Genomic DNA, 21,656 nt, shown 5'->3' with positions numbered 1-21,656 from the left:
GTCAACTTTAATCCCCCTCATTGCACCCAATAGGGGTGCCAATAGCATTGGTAGAATTATTATCTGTAAGTAAAGAAACCAACTTGAAAACAAAAGAACTTTATTTTTTGTATTGAGGAAAAAGTTTCACTAATTTTAAAAAAAAAGTGAATTGTTGGATTTATATACATATACCAATCTAATTTATAAAAACTTAGTTAAGGTACTGTCATTCTAAGTGTTACATGTACATCCTTTCCCTACATGCGTATTACGAACAAAAATTTCCCAATAAATCCTTGGTAATTATATATACATACATGCATGAATTCACACACACACACACACACACACACATGCACGCGTGCTCTCTCTCTCTCTCTCTCTCTCTCTCTCTCTCCTCCCCCTTGTTTCTTTTGACAAATGGTATCTAAAAATTGTGTGACGTTTAAATTTAGGTGTTATTTATAAAATCTTCCTACTACTTGTAGAAAGTGTATTTGTGTAGAAATCTTTCAAATTTTATTTATGATTTTTATCTATTAAAATAGAGAAATTGTAATAACAAAAGCCACCAAAACATTCGAAAGACAAATCCTTTTAACTTTGTGCATGTGTCTATTTGTAGTGTTACATGGCCCTTTATCACGTTATGAGTATGAAAGATAACACCTCTTTAGAATCCAGATGAAAATAAGATGCAACCACAAATATGCATGTTAATCGATTTGTCTTGATTGTGAAAATGTGAATGTGTAATGAAATTTTCATTTTGTGATCAAATGAAATTATTTTCTTCAAAATCACTCATTTTTCCATAGATGGCACAAAGTATGCCCTCTTTCTTTTGAACAAAGATATGTAGGAACACAATCATTACTAGAGCATTACCATGAATGAAAATGGCCACATGAATCACATGATTAACTTGACTAACATGAATGATTCTTAAAACATGCTTTTTCCACATAAGATTCAATGAGATAGTACTATCCCATTGATACATAGATTGGAATCCCTTGTAGGTAATTGGATGCATTCAATCTTTCAATGCTCATGTTTGCATAGTGTGAACATAATTTATTACTAAGATTGTTTGGCTATGATTATCCGGAGGGGTAATTTTCACATTTTTGGCATCTTTGCAGTTAGTTCCCGCACAAATTTTGATGCCACCATGGCGGTCATATGATATGATGTGTCACGTTGAGGATTGTACTCCACAACATCACCTGCAACAATGTCTCCCTAAAAGTGTTGTAAGATATTCATCACATCACGGAAGGAGAGTCCACCAGACTCTATGTGAGACACTCCTGGTGCAAAACCTGGGTCGAGGCAATCTACGTCAATGGATACGTACACACCTTTTGCACCCACGCCAAGCTCCTACAATACACAGTCCAACATGAACATAAATAATTTTGTCACATGGCAAATATGGTGATGAAACATAGTTGAATGTCTTTTCATGGTTTAAAATGGTTTTTTGCTACCTGAGTAGTAAAAGGTGGGCAAAATGTCCAAGTAAAGGTTGGACAAAAGGCCATATATGGATGCATCATCATTATCAAAATTAAGCTTGGAGCATTATTCTACAACTTAAGGCTGGGTAAGATATGGCATACCAAATTCTCCAAAAATTCTCGATGTTTTTCAAAATGCCTCATCTCATAAAGCTCCACTCCAAACCTCTTGGCTTGCGCCCTCCCCTCTTTGTTTATAGAACGTATTCCAACCTTTGCATTACAAAGAAAAGAGCAAAAAATTATTTGAATTTCTCTCACGTACTATTATAATGAAATGAAAGGAGAATATAAAAGCAAACCTGCAAAAGACGACAAGCATGGCCACCTTCCATGATGCGTGCAAAGGATGATGCATGCGAGAACTTGTTTCCTTCAAAAGATTCATAAAGGTCCGGATGTGCATCAAAGTGGATGATATCAACTGGGCCCCCAAGCTTCTCTGCAACTGCTCGTACAATAGGGTAGGAGAGGGAGTGATCACCCCCAATAATCAAAGGGCGAAGAGGATACTGTCAAGAAAAGAAAACATTTATAAAACAAAAGTTGAGAATCTTTAGGGTTGTGGTTTTTTACATGCTTGTGGCTGTGATTTAATTATTGCTTTGTGGACAGGTTGTGTTCACAACTAATTGTAAAATGTGGTTGGAATTAAGAACCATGGAAATAGAATGGACATGGAAGTTTCCTAATCCAAGGCATCCATGCCTCACCCATCCTAGAATATAGCACACATGTGTAACTATGCTTAATCATATATCAATTTTACTTTTTTGGGCACAAGTTCGAAAATAAGAAAATTGTATACATCTCAAAGTTTGTAAAAGAAACATTAGTATCCCTACTAGTGCAGTAAAGAAGTACATGAAAGGTCATACTTTATGCAATATGGAAGAAGCACCAAGCTTGCGGATTCCATACTTCTTAGTTCTTGTTAAGTCTTTGAGGCTTCCTCTCTATAGAAAAACTATGGATAACTGGCTAGATGTAGAACTCCTTTGAAAAATCTAAAATATTAGCATATTTTTATGAACTTAACTCAAAATTGTTTGCTATGTAAGCCAATCCTTTAATGTTGAATCAACTTATTTAATCTCAAGGCATAGCACATTCTCAAGGCCTATGAGACTAAAGGAAGTTGTAATATGTGTATAGTCTACGTTTTGACAAAGGGATCACTATTAAAAATTGAGCTACAAATAAATATGAGAATTAACATCATAGAATTAAGACATTAACTATTCAAATTTAAAACCTCTAGTGGCTCCCATGGGCCCAAAATGTATGTTAGATATATTTTGTCATGTACATTAGTGCTAAGTAAGTTACTTGGCAACATTCTTTCGCAAACCCTAGGCATTATGATGGTTTATCTTTAACTATTGTCTAACCTTTTGTAAGAAAGGGTGACAATAATTCCAAATGTCTTTTTTTTTTCATTTTTTGCATATTTCATGGGTCCTTAGTACAATAATTCCATATGTCTTGACTTTTTTGCATGTCGAGAGATAGGTGGTTAACTATCACACTATCTTGCCCAATGGAAAGTGTGAGACACTATACTAAAAGGTAATTTGTTGCAGCTTTATTTTAGTAACTACAATGAACTCAAATGCTTGAAAAGGTTGTGTTTGGAGGAATTCCCATAGGAGGCTTCCTATATTAGAGTGCTCATCTAGGGAAGACTACCAATCTCACCTCCACCAAAATTTGCAATGCTCATAATTGGCAAAAGACAAGCCATTTGGTGTTTCCTTTTACAAGGAAAATTGCGTTGGCTTTGTTATTCTTACATTAAATGCAAGTCTTGCATCATCATCTAGTTCTCAACCTAAATTCCCATGCAACCACATTTTAACAATTAGTTGTGAACACAACCCCTCCACAAAGCAAGAGTTAAATCACAACCACATTTTAACAATTAATTGTGAACACAACCCCTCCACAAAGCAATAGTTAAATCACAACAAGCACAAGATGAGAAGAGTCCATGTGGTAATAAATAAAGTAAAAGACAGGTAAAGTTAAGTAAACCATCACTTGAAACGTCTTTTAATTTCATGTCTACCTGATCCATGACCAGCTTCACAGAGTCAGAGACTGTCTTCATTAAGAGTTCATCTCCGATCCCAAGATTTTGCAACTCTTGGATTGGAAAATCCCCAACATCAGCTAAGACCCGTGGATCTGCCAAATCCTTCCCTCCATGGTTATGCGACAAGTCGGGAGGGAAGTTAGCATGAGCCTCTTCATGGAAGCATTGGTCCTTTGCAAGCATATTATGAAAGCATGAGGTATTTCTTGTACAAGAATATGAAAGCCTAAGGTATGTCATGACCATCTCTTGAATCATAGTCGTGATAGAAGTTAGCATGAGCCTCTTTATGAAAGCATTGGTGCTTTTTGCAAGCATATTGTAAAAGCATAAGGTATTTCTTGTACAAGAATATGAAAGGGTAAGGTATTTCATAACCATCTCTTGAATCATAGTCACGACGAGTCAAAAATCCAAATTTGCAAGTTAAAAATGAACCTATTCATTAAAATGCTACGTACTATACATAGTCACGAAGAGTCAACATTCCAAATTTGCATAGCTCATGATGTGTCATATGAAGGTGCAACCACTTCCCCCAAGTGACGTTATGTGTCCTCTCCCCCCTAACCACTCATAAATGGAGGAAAGTAGCAAAATGAAAAGAGGTGAAGCACCCAACCTTCCTCGGTTGTGGAATTGGCACTTGCAGACCAAATGGCCTCTCGTACAAACGGAGGAGCAAAAGCCGTTCCTCGATGGTAAGAGGAGTTGTGGCCCAAAGGAAGTCCAAGAAGACAGGAGACTGCTTGTGCCCCACCAGCAGCATGCACAACCTCAGCCTGTACTAAGATAACAACTAACACACTAAGTCAGCAACAGGGATGATGGAATGCATGTTACTAAGAATTGGAAGCATTAGACGATATGATAAAATTGCCTTAGCCCTTGCGCGCTCGTGAAGGAGAACTAGCGAAGCGTATATGACACGATCCTGGGCATGGCGAGACGATGCTGTTACTGGGATGGTGTATCCGGAAAAGTTTCTCGCACGCAGCTGGGTCTCGAGCTTTCTCAGGTGCTGGGCAATCCTCATCATGGCTGCAAATCAATCAGAAACCTCTGCTACAAAGAAAATGGACAAGTCGTAAGCATGAAATCTCTGTTCCTACGCAAACTGGTAAACTAGAGAGTAAAGGCATGGAAGCAAGGCGACCACCTTATAATAATGGTCTGCTAGTTGGTAATGTGAGCGATGGAGCAATTTCTGGAAATCGGAAGTGGAGATTATCTACTATCTAGAGTTGGTTACGAGTCAGGATTCCTGACTTCTGACAGAAACGGCTTGGCCCGCAATTTGATCACGAGGCCAAAATAAAAGCCTGAAACTTGTACACTTGTGCTTTGTAGTTTGGCTCGCAGAATTCGTACCTACTAGTACACATGCATGCGCGTTGCCAGTAGCGTTAACTTTGTGTGTTCAGGCGTGCGAATACTTTGCCAGTAGCGAGACTCTCGTGCGTCGTGAATTGTGTGCAACTCTGACTCCTGCGCTTAATGCTCTTATAAAGGCCAACTTACGTAATATTTTTTTCATCTCTGGAAATCGGAAGTGTAAAAGCCTGAAACTTGTACACTTGTGCTTTGTAGTTTGGCTCGTACACATGCATGCCCGTTGCCAGTAGCGAGACTCTCGTGCGTCGTGAATTTTGTGCAACTCTGACTCCTGCGCTTACAAGGGTACATGCTTTTGGGATAGCATATATAGCATCAGCACGTTACTTTGATTTTTGGCCCTCACAGAGTTAAGAGCTTGTTGGATTTGTTTGCAAACCAGCATGTGGCAAAGTTCGGGTTCACTTGTGCATGCAGGGCTGAGGTGTCAGCAAAGAGTTCCTTAACATATCAAAATCACCTGGTGCAGACATGGTTTTTCCTTGGGTCCTTGCTCTAGAATAGGGGCCAGCCCAAAATCCAATTTCCAAGTATGAGCTGCCAATGACAAGTTGGTTTACAAACCAAGCTGCTTGCGTGAACAAGCTCCAAGGGTCTGAGGCAACTATTTCAAAGAGTTATGCATGCTGACTTTTCTTCTTTTTTTTTTTTAGTTAAAACGGTGGAATATATTAAAAAAAAATATGGTTACAAGATCCCATGTGGAAGGTCCATGGGGAGACACTACGACCTGATGAACCCTTCAGAAAAAGGGGGTAAAAACCCTGAAAGAAAAACTGAAACTGTACTAAATCATATCATGAACTGTTCGGCCAGCCAGCACCAGTAAAGGTAAAGATCTTCAGAAAAGGAACAACAGAGACACTGTAGCAGAAAATCCTGATGTATCAGTACTCGGCGGCCAGCCCCTCTTCTAATCCGTGAGAGAGGATGATTAAACATAATGAGCAGAAGGTTGAGGCCAAGAAACACTGTAACATAACAATTCTGATGCACCAGTTAGACAGACAAATCCTGAAGCACAGACTGAGGCACTAGGCAGTGGCCAGCCAGCCCCAGTGGAGCTTGACCGAGAGGCTGGTAGAATATCATGAGCAGAAAATTGAGGCCATGAGGGCTTAAAGAACCCCACAGAAGCTCTCTGAAGCCTGGACGTAGAACTCGAAATTCTGCAGCCTTCTTTGACATTCCAGTTGGAGTCCTTGTATCATAACTTCCTTTGTTTGGCTATGCGAGGAGACATGGAATCTCTTCCATTTCCTCCAAGGTAGGTCTTGCCACCGGTCCACCTCCATGGAAACACCACTCGGCTGGAGTCGATGGATAAGCTTGAGTACACTATCAAGAAAAAGATAAAAGTGGTGATTAGTTTTAATTTCATATAGCGCTTCATTACGTTGCTTCCATACATGCCAAAGAAACAGAATTCTGACGGACTGCCACGTTAAGGGGTCCATAGAGTGGCATTCTCCTAGGAGGATTTCTTTCCAACTCAAAGGGATTTTCCTAATTTTCTTAAAGGCCTTGTTCAGAACATCCAAGAATTGTCTAGTGTCTGGGCAAGAGAAGAAGAGATGGGGGACAGTTTCCAGCTTGGTATTACAGCGGGGACAAAGGCCGTTCCCATGTCCAAACTTCAGGGCCTTCTCAAGGGTCCAGGTCGCTTTGTGCATGACCAGCCAGGCCAAAATGGCGTGTTTTCTTTCATGAGCGAAGGCCCAAATAAGCTTAAATCGGAAGGCCCATTGATGTTTGTTCCAGGCCAAGGACCATCTCTTATTGAGCTTAAGAATCAGATTCCTTGCATGAAAAGTGTTAGGTAACTTGACAAGATTACTGGAGTCGCCCCACCGGATGGCTTTAGAAAAGGTAATACAGTCACAAATCAGCCCCGGGGGAATGGAAACCTTAAGAGCATTACACCTCTGAATGACCAACTCAACTCCACCACGGGACAAGATGAATTTATTGCAGAGTTGTTCCCTGTTTAATATGCCAGTTGAGTCACATAAGTCACCCCAAACCTTTATACCAGCTTTGAAACAAGAAAGACTGGTCTGGACCTGTTCATTGGAGATCGGAGACACGAGATGGCCAAACCACACAGAGTCAGCAGTATAGGCATACCTACCTCTCTTAGTAAAGGTTTGGAAACAGAAGAGCTTTTTGTATTTCATCCAAGACTCCCACATCCTACAGCACAGTTTGCTGCCTATAGGGGAGAGATAGGCCTTTGAGAACAAAACTTCATTGAGAGAGAAACCCTTCCAAGATCTTTTACCTTTGAGCCAAAATTTATTAATATCCCTTTTGAGTAAGTCTGCCCAAACATCATTAGACAAGATGACTCTTTGCACCCATTTAGCTGCAAGCTTCTCAGCAAGCAAACCAATGTTGATGATGCCAAGACCCCCTTGCTCTTTTTCCAAGCAACATGTCTGAAAAGCTACTTTGCTGATCCTCTTACTTTCCAGAGATCCCCCCCACAGATAATTCCCCTGGAGTACATGCTTTTGGGATAGCATATATAGCATCAGCACGTTACTTTGATTTTTGGCCCTCACAGAGTTAAGAGCTTGTTGGATTTGTTTGCAAACCAGCATGTGGCAAAGTTCGGGTTCACTTGTGCATGCAGGGCTGAGGTGTCAGCAAAGAGTTCCTTAACATATCAAAATCACCTGGTGCAGACATGGTTTTTCCTTGGGTCCTTGCTCTAGAATAGGGGCCAGCCCAAAATCCAATTTCCAAGTATGAGCTGCCAATGACAAGTTGGTTTACAAACCAAGCTGCTTGCGTGAACAAGCTCCAAGGGTCTGAGGCAACTATTTCAAAGAGTTATGCATGCTGACTTTTCTTAATGCTGCTTAATGTTAGTTTAAATTCAGGTTAGTAGTAGTTTAGTTGATAGTCGTGAAGTATTTTATCTTATGTGAGATTATTTAAATGGGGGTCTCCACTCATGTCCCAGCATTTTTAATGGTCCATGCACCGGAGTGATTGACTCTAAGGTGCTAGCGAATTCATAAGCTAGGGCACGGGTTTCCTCCGAGCGTCAGGGGCTCATCAGAGCCTGAGACCCTGGTTGGTCCAAAAAAAAAAAAAAGGTCCATCCCCTCTCCACTTCTCTCCTCTCCTCTCTTTTTACTCATCTACCTGTTTCCATATTTATTCACCTTCACTTGCATTTTTCACTACCCCTTTCCTTCCACTTTTCCTTCCCTTTTACAAGTTATTGGAAAACATTAATGCCTAAGCTTGTTAAAAGCAAGACTATAGTGGTTTAGTCACCTTATTCACTTATGTTGGAGAGATGTAATTGCTTTTATTTTGTCAATGTTTACTATTTTAGTAATGATGTGGTTAGTATAATATTTTAGTTAAATGTTAAATTAGATTATATGTGATGGCTTGTTTTGTCTTTTAGCTTGTATGACACCACTCTTTATTCAAAGCACATGCTATTATTTAAATGTAGGAAGAGGGTCCCGCACTTATGTTTGATGGTCCATCCCCTCTTTCACTCTCTCCTCTCCTCTCTTTTCACTCATCTACCCTTCCCCGTATTTATTCACCTTCACCTACTTTTTTATATTTCCCTCTCCTTTCAACTTACACACTTCATTTTGGTTTTACAACTTATTGGGAATTTTTATTGTAAATTTATTAGAGTTACTTTAAAGTTTCTCTAAATGGGAGCTTCGTGGTTGTGCCACCTTGAGACACAAAATCTAGACATAATGTCAATTGAAATAAGTGTTTCAATCCAATAATTAACTAGCATGTTTGACCTTGAAACCTAAATCACTTCACTCATTATTAATGACTATTTCATAATGAGAAGCAAGTCAGTTTGTCAACATCCATCTTCCGATTGTTTACACAAGTTTCAAATGCTACAAAAACTAGGCAAAATCAAGCACCTCCTAGCTCTTGTAGTGCATGGCTACAATGTGCTCCATGTAAGATATATAATATAAGCTAATTTTGTTTTATAAATTCTAAACACTTGTATTTCTTCTATATGTACAAAAAGTTTCAAGAGAATTTGATATGAAGGTTAAGTGTACCATATAATAATGCCAATGTGAATTGTCAATTATTTCAATATTGAAATATAAAATGTAATGTCAAAAAGATGTTCAAATCAAAGTGCCCATAAAGATTGAATGTGCAATTTGAAGTTCATTATCAAATGAAAATAGCAATTTTCTTGTTTTAAAAGATAAATGTGCAAGTCTAGTCCATTTTCACGCAAAGTATAATGGTGTCACTTCATCTTTGGCCCATTGGCTTTGGATACCACAAACATCAATCTATATTGTAAATATATCCACTATAAATGCTTGAGCCTACTGTGGTTTTGTTCTAAGCACTTAGGTGAAATCTTGGCTAGTGTGAATCTGTAGCTTCATCGTTGGTCTCCTAGTAGCCTAGATTGTTGGAATTAATGTATTAGTTAAGGCAGTGGAAAATGTGTAAGCAATAAGGGTTAATGGCATGTTTTCTGTTATTTAAGGTTTTTCCCTCAAACCACAATAAATTGTTGAGTTAGTGATAGTGTGTGTGTTTCAACCCTAGTTGGGTTCCACACTAGGGTTTTGGCATGTTGGGTAGCCATTGTGCTCTCATTCTTGCATCTTGTAAATGAGTTATGTTTGCTTTATTCCATGCTTTTCTCTTGCTACATTTGGTATTAGAGTAGGCTCTGCCTTGCTCCCCCAAACATTGATTTCTTCTCTCACATTTTTTCCTCTTAAATACTTATGAAAATTCTCAAATTTTGTGTCGGTGCTAAAGCAGCGCACTGCTTTAGAGATTCCTCTATCTGACAGCCAGGATGGCACAATAAATGTTGTCAAAGGGGGTAGGTAATAGCTAGCAGCAGCTGGCAGGCTACTGCTAAAGCGGCATACTGCTATGTATAGCGGCAAACTGCTTTACTAAAGCAGCACACTCTAGGCAATTGCTGACAGTTTTTTTGTGTCGACACAACTTTGGACTCTATCAGGGGGTTTTTTGTTGTTTTTTGATCTATTTTGACACAAATGGACACACACAAACACACTCTTATGACCTATCACAAAAGAAATAATAAACAAACATTTTTTTCTATCGATTTGACCTTTTTCCTACGATGTGACACCTAGAACCGGTCACTTCAAACGTCAAATCACAACTAAAAAAGAGATTTAGTACTAGTTTTGATTGATTTTGACAACAATCAATCAAAAGCTAACCTTTCTACACAACTTTCAACAACAAACAACACTCCTATCACCTTCAAATCTCTCCAAACTCACAAAAACGGTCTATACTCCAGCTCAAGCTTCTAAGCTCGAATCGGGTGGATAACAAGGGAACGATTGGTATTGGTGGAGCGTACCTGACTAGTATCCCTAGCAATGGCACCAAAAATGTTAAGTCTTCTATGTATGCGACTCACATGTCATTGGGGATCGTCCAAGCATGCCGCAAGTGAGTGCTCAACTCCTTGCTACTTCTGGGTAGGAGCCAACCTTGCAATCGGTTCTACGAATGTCACGTTCGCAGCTCCCAACTTGTTGCAAATGCGATTTCGCTTGGAGAGGAGAGGGAGAGGGAAAGAGAGAAGATGGCATACTCATGAGCGTGGGTGAAGGGGAAACCATGGACGTAGCAAGCACATGAGACCATAGAAGGAAAGAAAGCATGCAAGAAATCCAACACCCTTAAGGGAGTGGAGGGAAGCTTGAGCTCTTTGCATTCAACGTGGTATCCAACAAGTGAAGACTAAAGTCAAAGACTTTGCCTTTTATACAAGTACCTTTTTTCAAGGGAGGACTAACCCTTTCCATCTATTGCACTCTCTCAAGCTCTAATTCTCCTAGCTAGTGGCGCAATGTGCGACCACCCTACTCTAGCTTCCCTCATTTTCTTTTTAGCTCTCTATGTACATGGCCGAATCGGCAAAAATTGTAAGTACATATATTACAACATGGGTGGGCTGCCAAAAGGTTAACACACCCTAAGACCCATTTCAAGTTTGGTACCAATTAGACAAGTGACATATCAATGTCATTGGCCGATGCATAATCTTCCTTCACATACGTAACATGCATGTGGAAATTGGGGCATTTGGCCTTCCCAACCAGACATACGGGGTCGAATTCTCTTTATACTTGGCAAGATCAAGGAAACCACTCAACTTAAGAACCGTTCCAAGTTTGGTACCAATCGGATAAGTGCATATATCAATGTCATTGGCCATCCCGTATTTTTCCTTCACATACGTACCATGCATATAGAAATTGGGGCATTTGCGCTTCCCGATTGGACATATGGCATCCGATCCACTTGATACATGTCAAGATCATGGAAAACATTCACCTTAAGACCCCTGCCAAGTTTGGTACCAATCAGAGACTTGCACATATCAATGTTGTTGGCCAACACGTAATTTTCCTTCACATACATACCATGTGTATGGAAATTGGGCCATTTGTCCTTCCCAATTGGACATACGATGTAAGATGCTCTTGATACTTGTGAAGATCATGTAAAAAACTCACCTTAAAATCCATGCCAAATTTGGTACCAACCAAATAAGTGCACATATCAATGTCGTTGGTCGACCCACATTTTTCCTTCATGTACATACCATGTATATAGAAATCGGGGCATTTGGCCTTCCCGATAGCAGATAAAAGGTTCGTTGCACCGGTGGTGCGGTCCTGCTAGTTCCTACGTCTGCTTCTGACACGACCCACGGACCTTCAAAACTCTCTTGTATGCACCATATTTATCCATGGCCGTCTTTGTAGTCACATTGAACAAGCCGCCTCGGAGACAACAGTGGGACAATTTTAGAACCAGTGATTCTCGACGTTTTCTGCAGGTAGCGGAGCATCCACGACAAGGCGTGGGGATCCTTAGCCGGCCTGTTTCATCATTGAATTCCATGTTTTTGTTAGCACTGCCGCAATCCTAGTGATGAATTTCGAAGTGTAATTTTTCAAAAATAAAAATAAATTTTGTGCCTTCTCTCTTCTCTTCTCTCTATCTATTAAGGACGGATCATCTCTACGCCACGTGGAACTATGTGGTGATCTAATGAACATTCCTTTGACACGTGTGCCTTCATCTGGATTGCCTCCTTCTGCCTTTGTATATCAAGTTGCAATATGACACAAAGAGCATATGCATGTATCAGATTAAATCAACAACTGACTAAGAAATCACATAAATGCAAGTCACATTGAGATCCATACTTACAAATTCAGCCCCCCATGACACTCCATATTGCTCCATCTGGATCCGTCGTGCGTCCCAGTGCTACTAGCCTTGTTTCTTCCATGGCAGCTTTCTTTGCTTGCTTCCACTCGCATCTATGAGCAGTGGCAACTTGCAAGCTATCTCTTTGGAGCATGTCCTTGCTCTATCCTGGCCAACTCGGCCTTGGCTTGTCTCTTGAGCAAGGACCTCTTATTGGCAAGTCTTGTCGGCAAAGACATGATCCAAAGGGCCAGCCAAACACTGCTCATAGGCACGAATGGGAGCAAGAAAAAAAGGCTATCATAGAATAGAGGACATGGGTATAGGGTACATGATTTATTATATATTTCTTTGATATACAATGTGCATAGCTACAAAGGTATAGCATCCGACTTTATTATATATTTCTTTGATCACACTTGAGGTGGGAGGTAGGAAGGTGTGGGGGTATGAACTAGTGTGGAGGTATGGAGGTGTAGAGATGGGAGGGTCGGCGACGGCATCTATACACGCGTATAACACCTCGTCAATATGACAGTGTATACGCGGCTATAGATGCGTGTTTATATGCGGTATTTGGCATAGTAGACGCGCTTATAAATGCACTAATAGACTGTGGAGATGCGCTGATAGACGCATATCATACTTGGTAAAGATCATGGAAACCACTTGCCTTAAGGACCCTGTCAAGTTTGGTGCCCATCGGACAAGTTCACATACCAATATCGTGGGCCAATGCATATTTTCCCACACCTACGTAGCATCACTACTACAGAAACACCGGTTATCGTCGTTCTTTTCATCAAAAAATACAAAGAAAATGATTTTCTTTTGACCAGAAAAATGATGGTATGTTAGACGGCATAACCGACGGTATCTTCGACGATATAATTGATGGTATAATTGATGCACAATACCATCGAACATACCATCGACAATACCAAATATGATACCATCAAATATCCCTTCTCTGCTACCATCTAATATACCGTTGATTGTACCATCCAAAATACCGTCGCTGTCTATATATTCACAGAATGACTCTTATGTAGATGCCAAGAAGAGAAAAAGTATAATGAGGTCTTCTTTTTTTTGGGGCTCTCTCGGGTTTATTTTGTAACACTTCATTTTGTAACATCTTTTTTGAGCTTATATGTTTGCTATTTGATAGAGGAATCTCTAAAGCAGTGCGCTGCTTTAGCACCGACACAAAATTTGAGAATTTTCATAAGTATTTAAGAGGAAAAAATGTGAGAGAAGAAATCAATGTTTGGGGGAGCAAGGCAGAGCCTACTCTAATACCAAATGTAGCAAGAGAAAAGCATGGAATAAAGCAGACATAACTCATTTACAAGATGCAAGAATGAGAGCACAATGGCTACCCAACATGCCAAAACCCTAGTGTGGAACCCAACTAGGGTTGAAACACACACACTATCACTAACTCAACAACTTATTGTGGTTTGAGGGAAAAACCTTAAATAACAGAAAACATGCCATTAACCCTTATTGCTTACACATTTTCCACTGCCTTAACTAATACATTAATTCCAACAATCTAGGCTACTAGGAGACCAACGATGAAGCTACAGATTCACACTAGCCAAGATTTCATCTAAGTGCTTAGAACAAAACCACAGTAGGCCCAAGCATTTATAGTGGATATATTTACAATCTAGATTGATGTTTGTGGTATCCAAAGCCAATGGGCCAAAGATGAAGTGACACCATTATACTTTGCGTGAAAATGGACTAGACTTGCACATTTATCTTTTAAAACAAGAAAATTGCTATTTTCATTTGATAATGAACTTCAAATTGCACATTCAATCTTTATGGGCACTTTGATTTGAACATCTTTTTGACATTACATTTTATATTTCAATATTGAAATAATTGATAATTCACATTGGCATTATTATATGGTGCACTTAACCTTCATATCAAATTCTCTTGAAACTTTTTGTACATATAGAAGAAATACAAGTGTTTAGAATTTATAAAACAAAATTAGCTTATATTATATATCTTACATGGAGCACATTGTAGCCATGCACTACAAGAGCTAGGAGGTGCTTGATTTTGCCTAGTTTTTGTAGCATTTGAAACTTGTGTAAACAATCGGAAGATGGATGTGGACAAACTGACTTGCTTCTCATTATGAAATAGTCATTAATAATGAGTGAAGTGATTTAGGTTTCAAGGTCAAACATGCTAGTTAATTATTGGATTGAAACACTTATTTCAATTGACATTATGTCTAGATTTTGTGTCTCAAGGTGGCACAACCACGAAGCTCCCATTTAGAGAAACTTTAAAGTAACTCTAATAAATTTACAATAAAAATTCCCAATAAGTTGTAAAACCAAAATGAAGGGTGTAAGTTGAAAGGAGAGGGAAATATAAAAAAGTAGGTGAAGGTGAATAAATACGAGGATTAAGGAAAATTCTATGTAAAGAACATTTTCATTAATATTTTCAAAAACTTTTATTCTTAGTTATCCGAAATGACTATGGTCTACACCTCATAAAGCTTTTTTGTGTCTCGAGCATATGCCTTTCAAGATTGGGTGAGCATTCATACTATTAACTGTGTTTAATGTCATACACAACAAACTAAATTTTAACATATGAATATCGATAAACATTTCATAATTTTCTTAACAATAAAAAACTTACTAAACTAAAGCATTTAGAAATGTGTGTTGATTTAATCTTGACTTTATTGAAAATAGGAATTACCAAGTCAAGGAGAAAGTCACTTAGAGCTCATCCCACTATGGGGGTGGAGGAGCTACAACACATGCATCTATAAATTGCAGAGAAACACTTGTTCCATTCGACATAAGGGGACCCAGGACAACTAGCAGATCCAGGAATAAATTTAGCAAACAACATGGTTGTGCCTTCATCGTCTTCATCTGGAGCCTACATGTGTGCCATTATTGCATGGGGTTTCCAAGTCAAACTCTCTAAAAGCAAGGGCTGCAGTGGATAATCCACCTTATTTAACACATGTAAGAGCTTGTTCATACATAGGGTCTAGTTTGTAAACCCATAATGGACAAAAAACTAGAGGTATTGTTCACACGCAATGTAGTTCCTCAAGACAGGTGTGCATGCAAGGTGAGGTGTTAGCTACAAAGTCCTTGACATGTCAAAATCACATGTTGCAAATAGTTGCATACTTGGTTTTTTTTTGAGCCCTTACTTTGACGGTAGGGGCCAACCCAAAAACTAGTTTCTAAGTCGAAGTTGACAAAGACAAGCAGGTTTGCAAACTACATTGGTCATGTGAAGATGCCCTAAGAGTCCCATCCCACTATGCTCTTATCGGGCTATGGTGGCTAAATGTCCCCCAACTCAATTGGAGAAAGTGCATAGGTGACATGGAGCACATTGTAGCCATGCACTACAAGAGCTAGGAGGTGCTTGATTTTGCCTAGTTTTTGTAGCATTTGAAACTTGTGTAAACAATCGGAAGATGGATGTTGACAAACTGACTTGCTTCTCATTATGAAATAGTCATTAATAATGAGTGAAGTGATTTAGGTTTCAAGGTCAAACATGCTAGTTAATTATTGGATTGAAACACTTATTTCAATTGATATTATGTCTACATTTTGTGTCTCAAGGTGGCACAACCAAGAAGCTCCCATTTAGAGAAACTTTAAAGTAACTCTAATAAATTTACAATAAAAATTCCCAATAAGTTGTAAAACCAAAATGAAGGGTGTAAGTTGAAAGGAGAGGGAAATAAAAAAGTAGGTGAAGGTGAATAAATACGAGGAAGGGTAGATGAGTGAAAAGAGAGGAGAGGAGAGAGTGAAAGAGGGGATGGACCATCAAATATAAGTGCGGGACCCTCTTCCTACATTTAAATAATAGTATGTGCTTTTAATAAAGGGTGGTGTCATACAAGCTAAAAGACAAAACAAGCCATCACATATAATCTAATTTAACATTTAACTAAAAATTTATACTAACCACATCATTACTAAAATAGTAAACATTGACAAAATAAAAGCAATTACATCTCTCCAACATAAGTGAATAAGGTGACTAAACCACTATAGTCTTGCTTTTAACAAGCTTAGGCAGTAATGTTTTCCAATAACTTGTAAAAGGGAAGGAAAAGTGGAAGGAAAGGGGTAGTGAAAAATGCAAGTGAAGGTGAATAAATATGGAAACAGGTAGATGAGTAAAAAGAGAGGAGAGGAGAGAAGTGGAGAGGGGATGGACCTTTTTTTTTTTTTTTTGGACCAGCCAGGGTCTCAGGCTCTGATGAGCCCCTGACGCTCGGAGGAAACCCGTGCCCTAGCTTATGAATTCGCTAGCACCTTAGAGTCGATCACTCCGGTGCATGGACCATTAAAAATGCTGGGACATGAGTGGAGACCCCCATTTAAATAATCTCACATAAGATAAAATACTTCACGACTATCAACTAAACTACTACTAACTTGAATTTAAACTAACATTAAGCAGCATTAAGAAAAGTCAGCATGCATAACTCTTTGAAATAGTTGCCTCAGACCCTTGGAGCTTGTTCACGCAAGCAGCTTGGTTTGTAAACCAACTTGTCATTGGCAGCTCATACTTGGAAATTGGATTTTGGGCTGGCCCCTATTCTAGAGCAAGGACCCAAGGAAAAACCATGTCTGCACCAGGTGATTTTGATATGTTAAGGAACTCTTTGCTGACACCTCAGCCCTGCATGCACAAGTGAACCCGAACTTTGCCACATGCTGGTTTGCAAACAAATCCAACAAGCTCTTAACTCTGTGAGGGCCAAAAATCAAAGTAACGTGCTGATGCTATATATGCTATCCCAAAAGCATGTACCCTTGTAAGCGCAGGAGTCAGAGTTGCACAAAATTCACGACGCACGAGAGTCTCGCTACTGGCAACGGGCATGCATGTGTACGAGCCAAACTACAAAGCACAAGTGTACAAGTTTCAGGCTTTTACACTTCCGATTTCCAGAGATGAAAAAAATATTACGTAGGTTGGCCTTTATAAGAGCATTAAGCGCAGGAGTGAGAGTTGCACACAATTCACGACGCACGAGAGTCTCGCTACTGGCAAAGTATTCGCACGCCTGAACACACAAAGTTAACGCTACTGGCAACGCGCATGCATGTGTACTAGTAGGTACGAATTCTGCGAGCCAAACTACAAAGCACAAGTGTACAAGTTTCAGGCTTTTATTTTGGCCTCGTGATCAAATTGCGGGCCAAGCCGTTTCTGTCAGAAGTCAGGAATCCTGACTCGTAAGCAACTCTAGATAGTAGATAATCTCCACTTCCGATTTCCAGAAATTGCTCCATCGCTCACATTACCAACTAGCAGACCATTATTATAAGGTGGTCGCCTTGCTTCCATGCCTTTACTCTCTAGTTTACCAGTTTGCGTAGGAACAGAGATTTCATGCTTACGACTTGTCCATTTTCTTTGTAGCAGAGGTTTCTGATTGATTTGCAGCCATGATGAGGATTGCCCAGCACCTGAGAAAGCTCGAGACCCAGCTGCGTGCGAGAAACTTTTCCGGATACACCATCCCAGTAACAGCATCGTCTCGCCATGCCCAGGATCGTGTCATAAACGCTTCGCTAGCTCTCCTTCACGAGCGCGCAAGGGCTAAGGCAATTTTATCATATCGTCTAATGCTTCCAATTCTTAGTAACATGCATTCCATCATCCCTGTTGCTGACTTAGTGTGTTAGTTGTTATCTTAGTACAGGCTGAGGTTGTGCATGCTGCTGGTGGGGCACAAGCAGTCTCCTGTCTTCTTGGACTTCCTTTGGGCCACAACTCCTCTTACCATCGAGGAACGGCTTTTGCTCCTCCGTTTGTACGAGAGGCCATTTGGTCTGCAAGTGCCAATTCCACAACCGAGGAAGGTTGGGTGCTTCACCTCTTTTCATTTTGCTACTTTGCTCCATTTATGAGAGGTTAGGGAGGAGAGGACACATAACGTCACTTGGGGGAAGTGGTTGCACCTTCATATGACACATCATGAGCTATGCAAATTTGGAATGTTGACTCTTCGTGACTATGTATAGTACGTAGCATTTTAATGAATAGGTTTGCATTTTTAACTTGCAAATTTGGATTTTTGACTCGTCGTGACTATGATTCAAGAGATGGTTATGAAATACCTTACCCTTTCATATTCTTGTACAAGAAATACCTTATGCTTTTACAATATGCTTGCAAAAAGCACCAATGCTTTCATAAAGAGGCTCATGCTAACTTCTATCACGACTATGATTCAAGAGATGGTCATGACATACCTTAGGCTTTCATATTCTTGTACAAGAAATACCTCATCCTTTCATAATATGCTTGCAAAGGACCAATGCTTCCATGAAGAGGCTCATGCTAACTTCCCTCCCGACTTGTCGCATAACCATGCAGGGAAGGACTTGGCAGATCCACGGGTCTTAGCTGATGTTGGGGATTTTCCAATCCAAGAGTTGCAAAATCTTGGGATCGGAGATGAACTCTTAATGAAGACAGTCTCTGACTCTGTGAAGCTGGTCATGGATCAGGTAGACATGAAATTAAAAGACGTTTCAAGTGATGGTTTACTTAACTTTACTTGTCTTTTACTTTATTTATTACCACATGGACTCTTCTCATCTTGTGCTTGTTGTGATTTAACTATTGCTTTGTGGAGGGGTTGTGTTCACAATTAATTGTTAAAATGTGGTTGTGATTTAACTCTTGCTTTGTGGAGGGGTTGTGTTCACAACTAATTGTTAAAATGTGGTTGCATGGGAATTTAGGTTGAGAACTAGATGATGATGCAAGACTTGCATTTAATGTAAGAATAACAAAGCCAACGCAATTTTCCTTGTAAAAGGAAACACCAAATGGCTTGTCTTTTGCCAATTATGAGCATTGCAAATTTTGGTGGAGGTGAGATTGGTAGTCTTCCCTAGATGAGCACTCTAATATAGGAAGCCTCCTATGGGAATTCCTCCAAACACAACCTTTTCAAGCATTTGAGTTCATTGTAGTTACTAAAATAAAGCTGCAACAAATTACCTTTTAGTATAGTGTCTCACACTTTCCATTGGGCAAGATAGTGTGATAGTTAACCACCTATCTCTCGACATGCAAAAAAGTCAACATAAAGACATATGGAATTATTGTACTAAGGACCCATGAAATATGCAAAAAATGAAAGAAAAAGACATTTGGAATTATTGTCACCCTTTCTTACAAAAGGTTAGACAATAGTTAAAGATAAACCATCATAATGCCTAGGGTTTGCGAAAGAATGTTGCCAAGTAACTTACTTAGCACTAATGTACATGACAAAATATTTCTAACATACATTTTGGGCCCATGGGAGCCACTAGAGGTTTTAAATTTGAATAGTTAATGTCTTAATTCTATGATGTTAATTCTCATATTTATTTGTAGCTCAATTTTTAATAGTGATCCCTTTGTCAAAACGTAGACTATACACATATTACAACTTCCTTTAGTCTCTTAGGCCTTGAGAATGTCTTATGCCTTGAGATTAAATAAGTTGATTCAACATTAAAGGATTGGCTTACATAGCAAACAATTTTGAGTTAAGTTCATAAAAATATGCTAATATTTTAGATTTTTCAAAGGAGTTCTACATCTAGCCAATTATCCATAGTTTTTCTATAGAGAGGAAGCCTCAAAGACTTAACAAGAACTGAGAAGTATGGAATCCGCAAGCTTGGTGCTTCTTCCATATTGCATAAAGTATGACCTTTCATGTACTTCTTTACTGCACTAGTAGGGATACTAATGTTTCTTTTACAAACTTTGAGATGTATACAATTTTCTTATTTTCGAACTTGTGCCCAAAAAAGTAAAATTGATATATGATTAAGCATAGTTACACATATGTGCTATATTCTAGGATGGGTGAGGCATGGTTGCCTCGGATTAGGAAACTTCCATGTTCATCCTATTTCCATGGTTCTTAATTCCAACCACATTTTACAATTAGTTGTGAACACAACCTGTCCACAAAGCAATAATTAAATCACAGCCACAAGCATGTAAAAAACCACAACCCTAAAGATTCTCAACTTTTGTTTTATAAATGTTTTCTTTTCTTGACAGTATCCTCTTCGCCCTTTGATTATTGGGGGTGATCACTCCCTCTCCTACCCTATTGTACGAGCAGTTGCAGAGAAGCTTGGGGGCCCAGTTGATATCATCCACTTTGATGCACATCCGGACCTTTATGAATCTTTTGAAGGAAACAAGTTCTCGCATGCATCATCCTTTGCACGCATCATGGAAGGTGGCCATGCCCGTCGTCTTTTGCAGGTTTGCTTTTATATTCTCCTTTCATTTCATTATAATAGTACGTGAGAGAAATTCAAATAATTTTTTACTCTTTTCTTTGTAATGCAAAGGTTGGAATACGTTCTATAAACAAAGAGGGGAGGGCGCAAGCCGAGAGGTTTGGAGTGGAGCTTTATGAGATGAGGCATTTTGAAAAACATCGAGAATTTTTGGAGAATTTGGTATGCCACATCTTACCCAGCCTTAAGTTGTAGAATAATGCTCCAAGCTTAATTTTGATAATGATGATGCATCCATATATGGCCTTTTGTCCAACCTTTACTTGGACATTTTGCCCACCTTTTACTACTCAGGTAGCAAAAAACCATTTTAAACCATGAAAAGACATTCAACTATGTTTCATCACCATATTTGCCATGTGACAAAATTATTTATGTTCATGTTGGACTGCGTATTGTAGGAGCTTGGCGTGGGTGCAAAAGGTGTGTACGTATCCATTGACGTAGATTGCCTCGACCCAGGTTTTGCACCAGGAGTGTCTCACATAGAGTCTGGTGGACTCTCCTTCCGTGATGTGATGAATATCTTACAACACTTGAAGGGAGACATTGTTGCAGGCGATGTTGTGGAGTACAATCCTCAACGTGACACATCATATCATATGACCGCCATGGTGGCATCAAAATTTGTGCGGGAACTAACTGCAAAGATGTCAAAAATGTGAAAATTACCCCTCCGGATAATCATAGCCAAACAATCTTAGTAATAAATTATGTTCACACTATGCAAACATGAGCATTGAAAGATTGAATGCATCCAATTACCTACAAGGGATTCTAATCTATGTATCAATGGGATAGTACTATCTCATTGAATCTTATGTGGAAAAAGCATGTTTTAAGAATCATTCATGTTAGTCAAGTTAATCATGTGATTCATGTGGCCATTTTCATTCATGGTAATGCTCTAGTAATGATTGTGTTCCTACATATCTTTTTTCAAAAGAAAGAGGGCATACTTTGTGCCATCTATGGAAAAATGAGTGATTTTGAAGAAAATAATTTCATTTGATCACAAAATGAAAATTTCATTACACATTCACATTT

General features: G+C 39.2%; 1 protein-coding gene and 1 pseudogene across 2 annotated transcripts; one reads left to right on the top strand and one right to left on the bottom strand.

Annotated features, from left to right (window-relative positions):
- Positions 1-1,009: 1,009 nt before the first annotated feature.
- Positions 1,010-4,798, bottom strand: LOC147625884 (arginase 1, mitochondrial-like; annotated as a pseudogene). The gene is made up of 7 exons (XR_015268814.1): positions 4,760-4,798; positions 4,481-4,662; positions 4,223-4,382; positions 3,574-3,707; positions 1,808-2,017; positions 1,608-1,718; positions 1,010-1,368 (listed from the first exon to the last, which is right to left on the bottom strand). The product of XR_015268814.1 is annotated as an arginase 1, mitochondrial-like (transcript).
- A 12,761-nt stretch (positions 4,799-17,559) lies between these two features.
- On the top strand, positions 17,560-21,410 carry LOC147625883 (arginase-like). Its single transcript, XM_086817856.1, has 7 exons — positions 17,560-17,612; positions 17,710-17,891; positions 17,990-18,149; positions 18,667-18,800; positions 20,362-20,571; positions 20,661-20,771; positions 21,011-21,410. Exons 2-7 carry the CDS (start codon positions 17,733-17,735, stop codon positions 21,272-21,274), a joined length of 1,038 nt encoding a protein of 345 aa, XP_086673982.1. The 5' UTR covers positions 17,560-17,612; positions 17,710-17,732; the 3' UTR covers positions 21,275-21,410.
- Positions 21,411-21,656: the final 246 nt, after the last annotated feature.

The sequence above is a fragment of the Cibotium barometz genome, chromosome 23 (genome assembly GCF_041138505.1).
Source record: "Cibotium barometz isolate CiBa-2024 chromosome 23, ASM4113850v1, whole genome shotgun sequence".
Lineage (NCBI taxonomy): Eukaryota > Viridiplantae > Streptophyta > Polypodiopsida > Cyatheales > Cibotiaceae > Cibotium > Cibotium barometz.
The sequence above is the reverse complement of the archived record's forward strand: the minus strand, read 5'-3'. Positions and strand labels throughout refer to the sequence as shown.

Bases quoted from the DNA above. Each gene is read 5' to 3' on its own strand.
- LOC147625883 (XM_086817856.1), top strand. From the start codon at position 17,733: ATGATGAGGATTGCCCAGCACCTGAGAAAGCTCGAGACCCAGCTGCGT. The intron at 18,150-18,666 runs GTTGGGTGCTTC...ATAACCATGCAG, and splicing joins CAATTCCACAACCGAGGAAG to GGAAGGACTTGGCAGATCCA. The intron at 20,572-20,660 runs GTTTGCTTTTAT...TGTAATGCAAAG, and splicing joins ATGCCCGTCGTCTTTTGCAG to GTTGGAATACGTTCTATAAA.